At 49.9% G+C, this 18,685-nt stretch overlaps 1 protein-coding gene across 1 annotated transcript in view; it reads right to left on the minus strand.

Moving 5' to 3' along the window:
- The window catches only part of LOXHD1 (lipoxygenase homology PLAT domains 1), a 201,731-nt gene that overhangs the window by 70,825 nt on the left and 112,221 nt on the right, over nt 1–18,685 (minus strand). The window contains exons 22-28 of the mRNA XM_089895136.1: nt 15,431–15,597; nt 14,587–14,691; nt 10,255–10,383; nt 8,960–9,124; nt 8,280–8,461; nt 3,795–3,911; nt 2,895–3,057 (exon numbers count right to left, since the gene is read on the minus strand). Coding sequence (XP_089751262.1) covers nt 2,895–3,057; nt 3,795–3,911; nt 8,280–8,461; nt 8,960–9,124; nt 10,255–10,383; nt 14,587–14,691; nt 15,431–15,597 — 1,028 coding nt within the window. The remainder of the gene's footprint in view (nt 1–2,894; nt 3,058–3,794; nt 3,912–8,279; nt 8,462–8,959; nt 9,125–10,254; nt 10,384–14,586; nt 14,692–15,430; nt 15,598–18,685) is intronic.

An 18,685-nucleotide genomic window follows, 5' to 3' on the forward strand; every position in this document is an offset into this window, starting at 1 on the left:
TTGTCTCCTCTCCATATTCCTTTATCCTAGGGGCTTTGGAGTTTCAGGCCAGGGAAGAGGGGACTTAGCTGGATTATCCCCAAGGGGAAGGATGAAAGTTGTGGCTTTGAGGTGAAGGCGGAAATGGTCCAACTGGGAAGAAGGTCAGTTTCCCCAGCCTGGGAGCAGGTGAGGGTTAGAGAGTCCCTATGGGTGGTAGGAAATCCTCACCTGCACAAAGGGACCCAATAAGGAGACAGCTTATCTGGGGACTTGAAGTAAGGAGGCCTCCAGGCTGAAGAGAGGGTCTTTTGGGCTTCCCTGGTGGCACAGTGGTTAAGAATCCGCCTGTCAATGCAGGGGACACGGGTTTGAGCCCTGGTCCGGGAAGATCCCACATGCCATGGAGCAACTAACCCTGTGCACCACAACTACTGAGCCTGCGCTCTAGAGCCTGCGAGCCACAACTACTGAAGCCCGCGTGCCTAGAGCCCGTGCACCGCAACAAAGACAAGCCACCGCAATGAGAAGCCTGCGCACCACAATGAGAAGCCTGCACACTGCAATGAAGAGTAGCCCCCGCTCACCGCAACTAGAGAAAGTCTGCACGCAGCAACAAAGACCCAAAGCAACCAAAAATAAATAAATAAATAAATTTATTAAAAAAAAAAAAGAGAGAGAGAGAGGGTCTTTTGACAAAGCCAGGGTCCATGGAGAAGCATTGCTGGCCATCCAGAGAGATGAAACCTGCATGTCGGCGGGGAGCAAGCAGCAGCAGTGTCACCGAGCGGCAGGAGACCACAGGTGTAGGTTGTTCCCACCTAGACTAAGGGCCAGGCCCCTGATGTGAGCCTCAGGATTTTTATAAGACCCTAGAAAAGGGGATGCCCCCTCCTTGCAGTGACTGAGATGGACTTTCTTACCAACCCTTGCAAGTGGGCTCAAAACCACATGTAATTAAATGTAGGAGAGTAAGGTGATGTGAGCTGCTCTTACCGGTTGGTATGGAACACGCTTATGCCCAGAACACGGTTCCTATTATTACCCTCATTTTCCCTTGGATTCCACAGCATTATTCTTTCCTGCTCTCCTTCTGCCTCTCTGGCTGTTCCCTGAGCAGCTTTATAGGTTCCTGATTGTCTGCCTACCCTCGGATGCCCACGTCTCCCAGGACAGTCCTCTTACCCGGCATGCTCCGGGTGTTGACTTCTGTGAGTTCCCCGCGGCTGCATCTCCAGCCCAGTTCCCTCCTGTGCTCTGGACCCACACCCCCATGTCCACCTTGACTAGACCACAGAGCACAAACTCACATCCAATCCTGAACTCCGCCCCCTCCCTACGTCCCCTTTCCCACCCTCCCTTCTCTGCCGCCCCACCCAGCACTGTGCTGGCTAAACCTCCTTGGCGCACTGGGAGAACTGCTCTCAGAGGCCTGTCCCGTCAAGGACAGGAACAAGCACCCCCACCTTGCTCGGCTCAGCTCAGAATCTGGCCAGCATTTCACGTGTGCATTAAACAAATCCTCTCGTGTCGAAAAGAGTCAACATCTCCCATGCCTGTCTGGCTAATACTGACATGAGGTAACATTAGGAATCTTGCCACAGTTTAGACACGACAGTCGACTGTCCCCACCCCCCTAATTTTCTCTCCCCATCCATTTGCTGGCTGTGCACTCAGCCCTGCTTCACACCTGGGCGGGACCTCTTCTAGGAGCCCTCGTCCCAGAGTGGGGTGCTGTGTCCCCAGGGCTGCGATTAAATGGACTTCCTGCCCCTTTCTCCCCACCCCCGACCCCCCGCCACTCTCTCCAGTCCTTTGGGAATTAGGAAAACCGATTCAGCGTCCGGGTGCTGAGCAATGTGGTCATACAGTCAAATCCTACTATTCCTGGATCTTCCTCCCTCCCTATCCCACCAAGGCCACACAGCTCTCCGTGGAAAGATGTTTCCCTAGAAACACCACCCAGCACAGAGTGGGTTTGTGGCATGTTATTAATACAGAACAGCCAAGTGTGCCACTGGGCCAGCTTTCCTGGGCATCCTCTGGGATCCAAGTAGAAAAGGGAATTATCCACCAGATTCAATAGCAAAGCAAATTTGGAGAAAGGGATATGGGTAGGGAAAGGCATGCTATTGAGGAAACACTTGTTTTTCTCTCTGAAGCAAATGGCAACTCAGACTAAAGGAAATGTGAGAGCTATAGCAGAGGCTCAGCTGAGGCTGAGGGCTGAGCCTGGAGCAATACCACCCGGCAAGAGAAGGGAGAACGGCACTCAGCCAGAGTGGTAAGAAGAGAACCAGAAAATGGTAGTTCAAAAGCAAAGGAATGAGAGCAAGAAGTGTGTGGTCAGGCTGGGGCAAATCAGGCAGAAAAAACCTCATCAATGAGAACAAGCAAACTGGTGCATACAGAAAAGAAACCCATGACCTTGGACACTGAAGCTGCACCTAGCCCCTGAGAACAAACACACCACAGCTCCAGTTCTGTACAAAGCCAGGATGCTATTTGATTCATACTCGGTTGGGACAGCTGGATCCAGCAAGAGCAGAGAGGACCAAGCCCTGAAGATTAGTAGCCAAATTAACTAAGCAAGGGAGAGAACAAGGACCAGTATAGTCCAGGCACAGGAGGGCACACATTTGGATGTACAATCACACTGTCAGACCAGGAAAGGATTTGCGCACAAACCTCGGAGTGAGATAGCTGAGTACCTTTGAAGAATAGCCCTGCCATTTATTAGCTGAGTGAACTTCGGCAGGTTATGTAACCTCTGTGAGCCTCAGCTGCCCTCTCTATGGAGTGAAGATAATTATAGACTCTACCTCCTGGGTGCAAAGGCTCCGCCCAGCACAGGGCAGGCGCCCTGCAAGGGAGGGCTCTGCTGACAGTGACGAGGGCGATCACACCACACTTACTGTCCAGAGGCTCTTCCACTTCCTTGTAGACTTGCCTTAAAGACCCATCTTTCATGTATTTCTCAGTGAAGATATCATAAGGGACCAGTTCTCGAATGGTCTTCTTGTCGTCCTCTGAGGTGGCAAGCCATCGATCACAAGGGAAGGTCAAGGTCTCTGTGCCCTGGGGTGAGGAGGAAGGAGGAAACTGAGCCCTTAATGTGGAAACTGCCAACTTCAGTCATTCATCACCATGTCAACACTCATGGGGACCAACCAAGGACAGGGCTGATGGAGCCCTACTGATAATACAAAAGCCACAGAGGAGCCCCACCCCCACCCGGCCTGCCCCAATTCCGGCAGATCCAGTCTTACTTAAAGCACTTTCCACACCATGTCAGGGGTAGGCTCTTGAAGGTGGAGTTCCCTGAGTCACTTTAAAGTAGGTATCTGAACCCCATCCCAGAGACTCAGACTCAGCAGGCAAGGGGAGGAAGCTCTGTTTTTTTTAAACTGCTCCCAGCTCCCAGCTCATACCACAGCCATGACTGACAGCTGCTTCCTAGGTTTAGAATTTCGTGGTTTTGGAATGTTTTCCAAGTTGGTTAGGTGGGTTTCTTTCTCTGAGTTGACCTTGAGTTGCAGGAAGGGCACACTTGGTCACTCACTGGTAGTATGGCTTTGGGGGTGGGGAGCAGAGACATGGTTGCCCAGACCCTCCTCCTTGACCCATAAGCCAGGTTCTAAAAGATTCTGCCTTGGACCTGAGTTAGTTCCTGCACTCGGAGTGAACTGGCTGAATTTTCCTTAGATGATTTTATCTCAACTTAAAAAGGCTACCGTTTCTTACAAAGAATCTGTCTTTAATCTCTTCTGGAAAGGGACAAAAGAAACAACAGGACAGATCAGTCAGAAACTCACATCTTTATCTGGGAGGAGCCTGCGGATGTCCACGTGGGAGCAGTGCCAACCAGGATTTATGCCCGTATTATCATGGCCAATCCGAATTTTTTCAATGATTTCTCCCACGTCTTCTAACTTTGGAAAGGAGAAAATGTACCAGATGTTGGCTGAAAGGTCCTGGATAGTACAACTTCAGCAAAACCCTGCCTCCCCAGGGCATCCACCCTTGAGTCCCTTTGAACTTCCTGGGGTCACTTTCTCCCAGTATGTCCCTCCTGTCCAGTCAAGCCAGCCCCCGCCCTCCCCTACATATGCCGTGCTCATCCCTCCCTTCCTCCCCCAAAGCTTAATATCAGCCTAGACTTCAGAACTCAGTTCACTCAAGCTCTGGAAGGCTGCCCCCCCCCTTTTCATGGTGGAGCCCAGCTCCTTGTCTTCTAGCAGTGGCTTAAGAACTGACTGGGGGGTATCAGAAGATGAGTTCTAGTTCTGCCCATGCCCTCTCTTACCACCCTTACCTTCTCCTTGGCCCCCAAGAGCCCCCTTCATCTCCAGCCACTCCTCTTCTATATCTCTCAAATTCCAGTCCCTCAAACTCTACATTCTCTTGTCACAGGGCCTTTGCACATGCTCCCCCTGCCCCTTCCCTTTTCTCTTCTTTACCTAAACCAGTGTTTGTTCAACCTCATCATTCAGGTCTCAGCTCAAGGATCACTTCTTCAGGGAACCCCATTGACCACCTTAAGAAAGTCAAATCTCTTCATGTTAGGGTCTGACAGCACCCTATAACCACCCCCCACAGCAGTTCTCAGAAGTTTGCATTTACCTGTGTGATAAAGAAGGTGTGATACCTTCTTCTCTACAACTGAAAGCCACAAGGGTAGGCATCACATCTGTTTTGCTCATCACTGCATCCCCAAAGCCCAGAACCTAGATTCTCAATAACTATTGGCTGGAAGGATGAAAGAATGATTGCTTCCTCATTTGAAAAATGGGTATGACAAAGTCAGCTGGGTTCTCTCACATGCAGTGCTGAACCTTAACCACAAATGTATGTATGAACATCCCCTTGAATGAAAAAGCTGATTACGTGCGTGCCACAGTGAGTCCCTGAAATTCAGGAGCTATGATCTCCCGTCTCTCCTGCCTGGAGCCTATGGGCTTAAGGTGCAAGGGAGGAACTCAGTCAGGAGTGACTGATCCCCAGATTCTTCCCTCGGAGCCCTCTAAGGAAGCAGGGAGGTGGCCAGACACAAGGCAAGGCAGCCACTCAGCTGGCACCTGTCTCCCCGGCTCTCTCTCTGCCAGGCTGCCCTCCATCGTCCCACCAGGTCCCACTCCAGGGCCTCTCCCAGTTCTCATGTGTCATATTCTCTTGTGAAATGGTGCTGTATGTATCAGTTCACACCCTGCCTCAGCCCTATGGGGATCTGAGCAATCACAGGTGGATATAAACAAGGAAGTCGGGGTAAAGGGAAAAGAGGGTAGGGAAATATGGTAATACCCAGGTGCTCTGGCTCATGGTTGGTCCACGGAATTCATGCCTTTTGCTTTGGCAGTTGGGGGTTAAAGAGGGTGTGCAGACTTGAGTTTCCTGGTAGCAACTGTGCAAAGCTACCTGCCTGGACTGCTCCATCAAGGTCTCAGTGCTACAAAGAGACGGCTCCAGGATGGATGAGAGCTCCCGATGAGTGAATGGCATCTGAATGAGTGATTGAGTCATTCATCAAATGCAAAGCCTCTATAACTCTAGACAGATGTGACCTGGGAATGAACTAGAACAGCTCCCACCGCTGCATACCCTCCACACACACACGCCCACAGTCAGCAGCCATGGGAAGGCCCATCAGCACTGCTTGAGAAACCTCCCCCTATTCCCACCCCACCTCCATCCTTCCCAGTTGCAGCCCTACGAGCTGTGTGATCTAGACAAGGCACTTGACCTTCCAGGTCTCAACTGCCTCATCTATCAAATTGGAAGATTGCTCAGCTGAAGGCAGAGGCATGGGCAGAGCAACCCTTCGAGGTCACTCCTACATCTAAGATCGCAGACGTGCTTCTTCTTGTCAGTGATTCTCTCCTTCCAAGTGACCAATATGGCGCCACATTGCTGGAGGCGCCCTGAGTTAACAAGATGCTATAACTGTCATTGCTTCTGCTGCCCTGCAGCTCCGCTCCAACTCCCCGCTGGCCAGCTCACCCATGCATCGTCAGAGAAGCGGTGTCCCCCACGAGTCCCCGGGCTTTCTGAATCATTAAACGGAGACCAGTGATTTCACAGGGCCTTATCCTTTGGCAACAGGAGAAACAGGAAGCTACGGGTGAGATCGTGGCTCACAGAACCTGCACTCAAGGACGCTGAGCTGCCAGGCAGATGGCAAATGGGATCGTTTGCCAGCCTAACTCTTGGAATGGTGACTTGGGACACCGAGTGCTGAGGACAAGGTTGGCACATGGGAAGTGCTCAGTAATTATTAGCTATTGTTGTTATTTTCCCAGCCGATCCGTGTGTCTGAGGGCGAGGCCACGGAGAGAGGGTGGGGCTTGCTCATGAGTTAGAGGCTGAGCAGAACCAGAACCCAGGGTTATGGGCTCGCAACCCAGCGCTCCACCTCTTACCTGAAGATCAACTGGAAAAGAGAAATGGAGAGACAGGGACACAAAGCGATCTCATTTGTTTCTAAGCTCTCATACACGCAGCTCCCAGATAGATTTGAAAAGAAAAATAAGATAGCAACAAATTGCTGGCAAATTATAGCTGCCCATTAGGCGGACTTCATTAATAAAACTCCCCAGAAGCCATGCTGAGGTGTAATCACAGCTCGTGCCCCTGACGGCATCAGGCTTGCATGACGCACACGCCTTGACATCTCGGGTGGGTGAAGTGTTGCTCTGTGTGCGTAGATGAATCACCCTTGAATTTTCCTTGTTAAAAAACTCCACCAAGGCGGCGCAGTGGTTGAGAGTCCGCCTGCTGATGTGGGGGACATGGGTTCGTGCCCCGGTCCGGGAGGATCCCACATGCTGCGGAGCGTCTGGGCCCGTGAGCCATGGCCGCTGAGCCTGCGCGTCCGGAGCCTGTGCTCCGCAACGGGAGAGGCCACGGCAGTGAGAGGCCCGCGTACTGCAAAAAACAAACAAAACTCCACCAAGGTGGCAAACTTCCCAGAAGTGTTGACTGCTCCCAGAGAAGGAGACGGGAAAGGGAGTCCCCCAGGGCAGACACAGCCCGAGGAAGAAGGAAGGGGCTCTGGACTTTGTTTCCCACCAGAAAGTAAGGGGCACATCTGAAAAGGTCCCCACTACCTGGCTCCCATCTCTCGTCCTGCAGAGTCATCCCCTTTAGGTCCTGCTCCATCTCGTCCTCTACCCAAGTCGCATCGCTCTCCTCCTATCCCCTCTGGCCAAACCTCAAGCCACTTGCTGTGTTGACTTCCACCTCTGGCCATGATGTTCCCCTCGCTAGGAATGCCTTCCCTCCCTGTTCCCGCTTATGTCCACTTTCAGGTCCAGCTCAAAACCACCACTTCCAGGGAGCCCTCTCCCATCTCCGAGCACCTGTAGCAGTCTCAGCCAGCCCCGCTGTTTGCCCTCATCACCATGGACTAGTCTACTACAGCGGCTAAGAGCACATATTGTGAGCCAGTCCTCCTGGCTTTGAATCCTGCTTCCACTATGCTTTGGTTGTGTGATTTCATGTAAGCTACTAAACTCTCTGTGCCTCAGTTTCCCCATATTTAAGCAGGGGTGATTAAAGCGCAGAGTTGCTATGAGGGTTAAGTGAGTTAATATGGGTAAAGCCCTATGATGGTGCCTTCCTACCCCCAGGATCAGTTACTATGATGATCGCCAGACTCTCTCATTAGCCTCGTGTGAGATCTGGAGTTCCCCAGCTGGACTGCAAGCCCCTTGCAGGCATAGTCTGGGTCCTCTTCTTCCCTTGTCTCTCCCACCCCACCTGGCATGCGGTGGAGTGCACAGGGAGGCATGGGACTGAGTGCAGAGAATACCAAGGTGTGGATGTGGTGACATACATCCGCAGTAACCGTCGAACGACTCTCAGGCCAGAGTTGAGGGGGAGCCGAGGAATATACGGATGCTCTTTTGTATATGAGAGGATTGGCCATAGCTTAGCAGATGAACGGGAGACAATTGTATGACGAGAAAGTCTGGAAGCCGGCTCTCTTCACGGGTCTCTGTTGTTGGTAGCACTGGAGATGGCCCCAATGGAACTGGAATTGTGCTTCTAGCTCCCTAAGCCCCATGCACTCATGATCACCTTTGATTCAGACACTAGTCCTGGAAGGGCAGGTTCACTGTCCTCCTGGCTACTCAGATGCACTGAGGCTCAGAGAGGTTGGATGAACTGCCTGTCTCCCTCACTCACAGCAGTGCATCAGAGGGAAGGCACATGTCAGACTCTGGACAAAGGGCTCCTTCTTGTCTTCTGGTCCATCCCGTCCCCAGTCCTGGCTCCCCCGGCTGACTGCCAGACCCAGGTACCTCCATTATGAAGCGGGAGGCGGACTTCCTCTCAAAGAACAGCTTCTGCTCCCTCTTGTTGGTGCATAGGTACTTCTGCTGGGTGCACACACCATCGCAGCCATAAATGATGATGAAGATGTTTGCGTCTGTCCCAGCGGCAAAGACATCACTGGTGTAGAGGGTGATCTCGTAAGGGACAACTAAGGGTGGGGGACAGAGGGCAAAGTCAGAGGGGAGGTGAAAACAGGACACAGGCAGGTCAAGTTCTTCACGAGCACCACCACCCCAGATGGTCCCTTCACCGGGAGCTGCTACCCAGGGACCTGAACCTTCACATGGTTGCCTAGCAACCACAGGGTGAGGGGAGGTGTTTTGTCATGCCTAGTGCCCACACAAAGCTCCCATCGCCTCAGACCAGGGTCTCCGTGCCTCTCCCATCACAGAGCTAGTACAACAGACTGGCTGAAAGCACAGGCACTCTGCCTGTTGTCACCAGCTAGTTTGGGGTACAGTGTGGAATACATCCCATATTTCCTTTCCCTGGGTCCAGGGCTCTGTCCACAGCCAGCACAGGGCCAGGGCAATTTCCAAGGTGTGCCTGGCCAAGGGTCAACACTGGATGATGGACCGGGACTGAGTTGGGGTGGTGAGCAATGGGGTGCAGGAGGAGGCCCAGCCTTGCTGTGCAAGATTCCTACATGGTGTATACAGCCTTGTCTGAAGTTCCGCGTGGAAGAGGTCCCTGACGATGGCACCATCGTCTTCACTCTTGGCCAACCAGCGGCCACAGGGGAATGTCATGCACCTTCCAAGGGATGGGGCGTCCACCTCTACCCAGTCTACAAACCAGCCTGGAGCCTTGCCTGGAGGGAAGGAGACACAGAACTCATCAAGGACCTCTACACAGATGGTTTTCTGTGAACAACTTCAGGGACTCCAAACATCCTTCCCTACTCGACGGCTGGTGCTTATAGCTCCACCGTGAACATGCCATCCCTTTTGCTTACAGCATTACTGAACTGATTCCCCTGCACCCAGCTGAAGGTGGATCACACTCCAGCCTACTGTCAGTGAAATTAGCAAGAGCAAAGGAGCATGGGGAGGAGATGACAGGAGGCAGAGAGTCTGAGGGGAGGGAAGCAAGCACACTGTCCAAGGCGGAAGGTGCTCCAAAGAGGGAGCCCAGAGATGCCAGAGAGAGCCTGTGTTAACGAGGACTCCATAGTTCCACCCAGTGACGGGGCGAAACACTGGGCTCCCTGGCCTCAGTTTGCGATGCATGAAGGCAAGGGAAACTAGTGAAGGATCGATGCTCCTCCCTGGGAAAATGAGTGCTCAGGTTTAAAGAAAGAAATGGAAGCCAGGCAGAGACCCTGTTCCTCAGTCCCAGAGGGAAGGAGGAAGGCCTCCTTCCTCAGGCTTAGAAGATATGGTTTGAAGACCAAGAAAATGAGTCTGCTTTACTGAGAGAGAACAAACTTGGGCACAGCTTTTGTGTGGCTGCAGCGGGTTCTGGGAAGAACTGGCTCCATCAGTGGTTCTCAAAGTGAAGCCCCCGGACTAGCAGCCTCAGCATTACCAGTGATAAACATAAACTCTCGGGTCCCACCCCAGACCTACTCCAACCAAAGGCTGTGGGTGGGGCCCAGAAATCTGTGTTTTAACAAGTCCCCAACGTGGCTCTGATACACATTCAAATTTGAGGACCACTGATCAGGGATTGTCAAATCTGGCTGCCCACTGAAATTTCTCAGAGTGCGGTTTTGGGGAAAGCTTTAAAAGTCACCAGCGTCCTGGCTCCTCCCTGATCAATTTGACCAGAATCTCTGAGTGCAGCCAGGACTCTACCAGACTGGAGGGACTGAGGAAGCTGTGTCATTATGGAAGGCAGATGACATCCAAGTCTACCTCAGATTCTTGCCTAGACACCCACGGGGACCTGACCATGGTCCTCACGTTCTTAGCCAGGAAAAGAGGGAGGGAAGGCAGAGACCTGTGTTGTCATGGCCGATCCTGACTTTCCACAGATCTCCCAGGTCCAGGGTCTCCACTGTGAAGATTTCGATGCTGTCCCTCTCAAACTTGTCACTGTTTGTCTTGGAGGATTTCAGGAGGGTCATTCCTGCCAACCAAATGACCCCAAATGACTGGCTGGGCCTGAGACCTCCCAACCTAGTCTGACCACCTTTTTTCATCTCTCCTCATAATGACCAAATTTCTGAACTTTCATCAAATTTAGACTGTACAATTACCATCCACTTGGGGTCTTTGGCATTTTGTGTGTGTATGTATGTCCTTTTATTAAGCTTTACAATAATCTTTTGACATATATATATATATATATTTTTTTTTTTTTTTGCCGTACGTGAGCCTCTCACTGTTGTGGCCTCTCCCGTTGCAGAGCACAGGCTCGGGATGCGCAGGCCCAGCGGCCATGGCTCACGGGCCCAGCTGCTCCGCGGCATGTGGGATCTTCCCGGACCGGGTCACGAACCCGTGTCCCCTGCATCGGCAGGCGGACTCTCAACCACTGCGCCACCAGGGAAGCCCTTGACATATATATTTTTATTTCCAGTTTGCATCTAAAGAAAAGGAGACACACCCAGAAATTAAGTGCCTTATCCAAGGTCATCAGAAGGAAGTGGTGGGGCCCTAAGTCAATGTGTGCTCCCCTTTCACAATCCCCACGTTTCTCCATGGCCGGGAGGAAGCCAGTGACAGAGCCACCCTCCCACACTCCCTGGTGAAACAGGGCCTCCCCTGCAGGGATGGGGCATGTGGGAATTCTCTGGAGACTCTTATTTGGATGACAGAAGGAGCGTTGGCTTCAAATGCCCCTGACCAGCCATCTCACATACATTATATGTCCTGGGACTCTGGCTGCGTGTCAGTCTGAAATTTAAGGTGGTTTCAGGATCATCACCATCTCCTCCTGCCTCAGCTTTCAAGTCTCCTTAACCCTGTAAGTCCCACCTCATGTAGGAAGTCTGATAATCTAGACTCATTGCAGACTGGTTTCAGCACACAGAGTCAGACAGACCTTGGTTAGATGCCCGGTTTTGCCACTTAGCATCTGGGTGGCCTTGGACAAATTACTTAATTCCCTGAAACTGGTTTCCTCGAATGTCAAAAGGGGTGGTCTTCCCCATAGAGTCGTTGTGAGTATTTAATAACATGATGACTTGTGTCTTCAAGCATGTGCCTAACACATAGCAATTCCTTGGCAAATAAAAGCAGTTGTTAGGGCCCCTCAATTTCATTGACCATGGCTCAGTAACTATTACAAGGACGTTCATTTATAAGTTTTGGCCTGATTCATTCATTATATCTGCATTACCTAACCTAGTAAATAATAATAATAATAAATGCTTTATTGAGTGTCATTTTGTCTCAAATATTTTACATGTTCAATTTCATTAAATACACAACTCTATGAGGCATGTACTAATATAATCTCCATTTTACAAATGGGGGAAACTAAAGCACAGAGAGATTAAGGAACTTGCCCAAGGTCACACAGCTAATAAGTGGTAGAGCAGAAGTTTAAACCAATCAGTCAAGCTTGAGTCCATGCTCTATATCACCACAGTGCTGAATTAGAGTAAGAGCACCCCAAAGTCAGGGATTAAGCTCCTTCATTCTTCAGCAATTCTTGGCATAGAGCTCTGGACCCACAGGGTTTTGAGCAAATATGGGATGACTACATATTTGAGGGACTGGTTCCTCTCTGAACTCAGACAGGATGGCTGGACATGGTCCAAGTGGATGGCTGACTCCAGCACTATATTCCACCTTCTCTGATTGCCTTGACAGAGGCTCCAGAAGGACCCCAAGACTCTCTGAGCATCTCATACGGAGAGTACCATGGAACCCACTGGCTGAATCTCACTGGAGGTTGGGAAGAGCCACTGGTTCCCAGGTTGTTATTGAGGTAGAGATAGAGTTAGGGCTACCTCTGCCTTTAGAACAGAAGGAGAAAGCTGGCAAAAGACACAGAGAAGAGATCACTCGCTGTTTGGACTGAGGAGCCCGTTTGCTACAGTTTTGAAAGTCAAACAGAGTGACACCTCAAGGAAAGGCACAGGAAATGGTAAAAACTTTCAGAAAGGCCTGGACAAAGAATCGGGCACCATTACTTGGGGAGAGGATACCGAAGGGAAGATGATTGACATGGCTTCCAAAGGTGGTAGAGGTGGTAGAGGCAGCAGTGAGGACCAAGAGAGGGCAGGGGGCTCTCTGTCCCCAGAATGCAGTAGGCCTGACTTAGTAAGATTTAGGAAGAGTTTTAAAAGAACTGGCATTCACAACTGAGGCAGACAAGTCACCTCACAGGGAGATTTTTTAAGAAGAAAGGAATTGCCTTTCTCTGTTTGGGCTAGTTGCATGAAATCTTTCAAGAGTCAGAGGCATGCAAGAATACACAATGGGGAAAGGATACCCTCTCCAATAAATGGTGGAAATGGATGTCTACGTGTAAAATACTTAATTTGGACCCTTATCTCATACTGTACATAAAAATCAACTCAAAATGAATTACAGATTTAAACAGAAGGACCGAAACTGTAAAACTCCTAGAACAAAGCATAAAAGAAACACTTTATGACATTGGCCTTGGCAATGATTTCATGAATGTGCCACCAAAAGCACAGCAACAAAAAATAAAATTAACAAGAGGGACTACATTAAACTAAAAAGTTTCTACACAGCAAAGGAAACAACAGAGTGAAAAGGCAACATACAGAATGGGAGGAGCTTCCCTGGTGGCGCAGTGGTTGAGAGTCCGCCTGCCGATGCAGGGGACACGGGTTCGTGCCCTGGTCCAGGAAGATCCCACATGCCGCAGAGCGGCTGGGCCCGTGAGCCATGGCCGCTGAGCCTGCGCATCCAGAGCCTGTGCTCCGCAACAGGAGAGGCCACAACAGTGAGAGGCCCGCGTGCCGCAAAAAAACAAAAACAAAAACAAAAGCAGAATGGGAGAACATATTTGCAAACTATATATCTATAAGGGGTTAATCACCAAAATATATAAAGTAATCTTACAACTCAGTAACAAGAACCCAATTAAAAATGGGCTAAGGACTTAAATAGACATTTCTCCAGAGAAGACATAAAAATGGCCAACAGTATAAGAAAAAAGGCTCATTGTCACTAACCATGAAGTAAATGCAAATCAAAACCATAATGAGATATCTCACACCTGTCAGGATGGTTACTGTCAAAAAAACAAAAGGGGACTTTCCTGGTGGTCCAATGGTTAAGAATCTGCCTTTCAGTGCAGGGGACGTGGGTTCCATCTCTGGTCAGGAACTAAGATCCCACATGCCACGGGGCAAGTAAGTCTGCATGCCACAACTACAAAGCCCACGTGTCACAACTAGAGAGAAGCCCTTGCACTGCAACAAAAAGCCCGGGCACTGCAATGAAAGATCCCATGTGCTGCAAGTAAGACCTGATGCAGCCAAAAATAAATAAATTTTTAAAAACCCAAACAAACCAAAAGACAACAAGTGTTGGTGAGGATGTAGAGAAATTGGAACCCCTGCACACAGTTGGTGGGAATGAAAAATGATGCAGGTGCTATGGATAATAGTATGAAAGTTCCTAAAAAAGTTAAAAAGAGAACTACCATATGAACCCACAATCCCAATTCTGGGTATATATCCAAAAGAATTGAAATCAGATTCTTGAAAAGTATTAGCGCTCATGTGTTCATTGCAGCGCTATTCACAATAGCTAAGAATGGGAAAAATCCTAAATATCTATTGACAGATGAATGGATAAAGAAAATATGGTATGTACATACAATGGAATATTATACAGCCTTGTAAAAGGAGATTCTCCAATATGCAACCATGTGGATCGTTCTTGAGGATATTATGCTAAGTGAAATTAGCCAGACACAAAAGGATGAATACAGCATGACTCCATTTAAGTGAGGTATCAAAATCAAATTCATAAAATCAAAGACGGAAATGGTAGTTATCAGGAGCTGGGGATAGGAAGAAATGGGGGTTTAATAATCAACAGGCATAAAGTTTCAGTTTAGTAAGTTTAATAAGCTCTAGAGATCTGCTGTACACCACATACCTATAGTCAATGACCATGTATCGTACATTTAAAATTTGGTAAGAAAATAGATTGCATGTTAAGTATTCTTCATAAAATAAAATAAAATAATAAAGAGAATTTAAAAATATGGTTTCTTAAAATAAAAGAGAGAAAGAGGGAGAGTCATGTCCAGTATTTCCTTGGAAAATTGCACTGGATCTCCCAGTCTCCCTGGAGGGGAATGTGGGTGAACCTCGGCCCTGCGTTGCTCTCTTACCAGTGTCATCTTGAGTGCCAAAGAGTGTGATGAAGACATTGGCATCGGTGCCCGCGTTCTTCTTGTCCCCGGTCTTTATGGTCACTGAGAATGTGGTAGATTTATCTGCCAGGAGAAGAGTGTGGAGAAGTGAGTGGTAGATTCCACCTCCCATGAAGGGAGGTGGAAGAAAATGTACTGAGCATGTTTCTCTGCTCGTGTTGGCTGTTTTTATGAATCACTTTACTTGTAGCATGTGTTCTTCTGCAGCTGCCTTTAGTCTGGAAACTTCCTGAAGGCAGAGATGAGGTCCCCCCACCCCACGTCCAGCTCACTCAGGAAACCCTCAATCAGTAAAGTTGCAGGATGCTTGGGGAAGACTTGGGGTGACTGTGGGGTTCAGAGACTCAACAGCCAGGAGCCCTGGTGTGACTCCTTCAGGTTGGGAAGTTTTAGGGATGCATGTTTCAAGGAAGGGAACACAAGCATCATAGAACTCTTGAAAGTTCATTCTTTCCCTTGACGAAAATATCCATATTGAGAGTCTATAATGTGCCTGGAGGGGAGGACACAAGACTAAGTCAGAGTCAGCTATAACTATTCTATTATATTCCATTCCATTCCATTCTATTCCTGACAATAACGCCATGCTAGGCCATGTACTTTATACCCAGCCATATGCTAGACATGTGAGAATACGCCCCCTTCACCTCCCCATTCTTGCCATGGAGGAATGAGAGAACAGATAGATTCCCAGGGAAGGAAGTGCCCAGAGCCCACAGGGGAAGGAAAGATGGAGACCTAGTGGGGGAGAGACAGAGGAAAGGGGTGCTGGAGGGGAGAAATCAGCTCTAGGTTAGGAAACCTTTCTGCTCCAGGGCCAGGTTGTCGAGGGGGTTGCTGTCATCTCCCCCACCCTCCTCATCCTCGCTTGGTGGCAGCACATAGGACTCATCCACTGGCAACAGCTCCCTGGACAGCTGGCCATCCTCCTCCTCCACTGCCAGCCAACGCTGGCACGGAAAGTAGTACCTGTGGGGACAGGGGGTGAGGAGAATTGCGGGGTGTCTCTTTGGAAAGGTGTCATGAAACAGTAGTCGTGGGCTGAGGAACGAGAGGCCATCATGGGGCCCAAATGCTCCCCTGTCTTCCCCTGCACCCCCAGCATTGCCCTCCCATCCTACCTAGCCTGGGAGTCACCCCATTAGTCACTTGGCTGGAGTAGACAACAAACATGGGATGTGGTTTCCATACAACCCCACTGAAAATGGCTGGCTAACAGTGCCTGGAGCACAGCAAACCCTCAATCACGGTCCTATTGGAGGAATCTAGAGGAAAAGGGGCTTCTGGGGACTGTTCCAGCCTTTTCTAAAATCAACCTGTTAGCCAGAGCCACTTTGGCAGAGAATGTTGTACACATAGGAGGGGCTTCATACCCAAGGGCTGAATTAGTGGATTTTAATGGAATGACCCAAATATGCTTCTGGAAGGTGCAAAGAGTATGGCTAAGGAGCTGGCACAGCAGACAGTGGGCGCCACCCAGGGAAGGGAGGTCCAAGGTAGACTCCTCAGTGGAGAGGCTGAACCCAGAGCAAGGAAGGCGCCTGCACGGAAGGGAAAGAAGGATTGGGGCCGAGAGAGGCAGCAGGGTGCGGGAAATGAGGACTCGCCTCTAGAGCCAGACTGGGGTTGAATCCTGGCTCTGCCGCCTACGGTCATGTGAGCTTGAACAAGTTTCTTTACCTCTTTGTGCAAAGGTTGCCAGATTTAGCCAATAAAATCACAGGACTCCCAGTTAAATTGGAATTTTAGATAAGCAAGTAATAATGTTTCAATATAAGTATGTCCTATCTAGTATTGGGGACATACTTATACTAAAACGTTATCCACTGCTTATCTGACATTCAAATCTAATCGGCCATTCTGCAGTTTATCAGGCAACCCTCTGTAGAATGAGGATGACAGTGCACATTTCATAGGTGGTTGTGAGAATTTCCTGACTCAAACATTTTTAAGTGCTTCCAAAAAATGCCCGGCTCTCAGTATGCTCTTGGTTAGGAATTTGCTAGAACTATTGTGAAGATGACGATGATTCTTCTTACGCTTCCTTTCTTCCTCTTCAGTCCATGCCTGGGATCTCTGGAGATTGTGGGCTGGACAGTTCCCACTGGGCCCCTGAGCTTCCAGAACAACTCAGAGGGTTTGGGGATGCAGCCCATCTCTACAGCCCCATCTGCACCCCTTCCCCACCGCTGTCCAGGTGCATAAGATGCATTCAGGGTCTGGTCAAAGTCTGGAGAGGTGGGAGCAGTGTAGGCCAGGGGTCTCGTCCCTGTCTGAGCCCCACATCCTCCTACAGTCCTTACTGCTTCCCAACGTGAGCATGGTAGAGGGGCAGCGCCAGAGGACGCCACCTCGGCCCAGGGGCTCGGATGGGGCACAGAGGGGCAACTGTGTATTGAGAGATGTGGATTTAAAGGGTGGGAGGAGCTCAACCTTGGGAGATATAAACCAAATTGCTATGACATTAGTGTTTAAGTGAAAAATGTATATCGTTCCACTTCTCTGCCTTTCAAATATATGAGTGGGAAAGTTAAACTTTTACTAATTTATGAATAATAGGCTTTAGTTCTAAATTATGGCTGATAAGGGAGAGAGACAGAAGTAAAGAAAAGAGTGGGATTGGGGCCGAGGTGGAGTAATGAGAGTATGGGAAGCTGGAGGAGGACAGGGACAGAGGGAGAGAGATGCATAAAGAGAGAGCTGGGGGAGACTGATGCTGGGAGAGAAAAAAGTCAGTAAGAGGGGAAGGCGCAAGCCCTCCCACACCCGTGAAGAGCGCACGCGCGGGGAATCAGAGCCTGGCTTCTTGGCACCACCCCCATGGTCCCTGAGATAACTGCACCATGAAGTTAAAGGCCCTTAGCTCGCCCATGGCTGCAGACTCCGCAGGCAGGAGAACCAGAGCTGGAGCCAGGATGGGCCTGAGCGCTGGACATTTAGCCTCTATCCTCACAGCAACAACAAGCACTCACGGGAGGTCTAGTGGAGGACTGGGCCTACTGGCCCCTCCCCTTCCTCCCACAGGAATGAATCCTGCTCAGGCAGGTCTGCAGAGGGGAGTAGGTAGGGATTTTTCAGAAGCAAAGGGGAAGAGAGGCATGCAGGTGTTCTGGCCAGGTATGCCCACCACTCTACTTAAGCAAGGGCAATGGAAGGAAGAGCCCGGGGTTGGGTCAGGTCAGCAGGAGGTTTAAACTGAGCGTTGGAACAAAGCTCGGGGCCACCAGAAGTATGAGTTTCACTTGAAAGTTAAACTGGAATGAGTGGATTGCAAAACTGAATGCTGTAAAATGTATTTAATGTGTTCCCATTTTGTGCATAAAGGCTGGAGCACATCAAGTATGTCAACTGGTGGTACTGGAAGAGCAGCGTAGCAACAGAGTGGGTCTGGAATTCCAGAACTCTGAGTTTGTGCCCCTGCTCTTCCCCTTACACTCTGTGTGGCTGCTGGGCCCCGAGTTTCATCACCAAGAAGGCCTCTGCGGGGTGTGAGCAGAGGAGGGACGTGGCCTAAGGGCTGGATGGCTGTAGACACTAGGAGGGCCTGGGTGAAGCAGAGGCACCAGCCAGGAGGCTCTGACCAGGGGGTGCTGAAGATGGGGAGAGGGGGTCTGGCTGAGCTTTTCTGACACAGTGGCGATGGATTGGGGGTGGGGCATGAGCGGCAAAGGGGAGTCAGGGTGGAGTCACTTTGCATGGAGACATGTGACTGGGTCCAGGGGCAGCTGAGGGATGAGGTCAGTGTTCATTTACCCTTTTGGCTGCAAAGGCCTTATTCCTGAGCTAATAAAGGTCATGGGAGGCCACAGGCACTGTCAGGGAAGACGGTGTCTCTTCGAGAGAGAGAGCAGATTTGCTGCTCTAATTTTTCTTTCTCTGAACGGCCATTTTTTTTTAAATTTGAATTCTATTTTATTTATTTATTTTTTATATAGCAGGTTCTTATTAGTTATCTATTTTATACATATTAGTGTATATATGTCAGTCCCAATCTCCCAGTTCATCGCACCACCACCACCCCACCCCACCCCCACGCCGCATTCCCCCCTTGGTGTCC

Source organism: Delphinapterus leucas, chromosome 14, assembly GCF_059928025.1.
Source record: "Delphinapterus leucas isolate spDelLeu-1000000601 "Yukka" chromosome 14, BTC_Dleu_Yukka2, whole genome shotgun sequence".
Classification (NCBI taxonomy): Eukaryota; Metazoa; Chordata; class Mammalia; order Artiodactyla; family Monodontidae; genus Delphinapterus; species Delphinapterus leucas.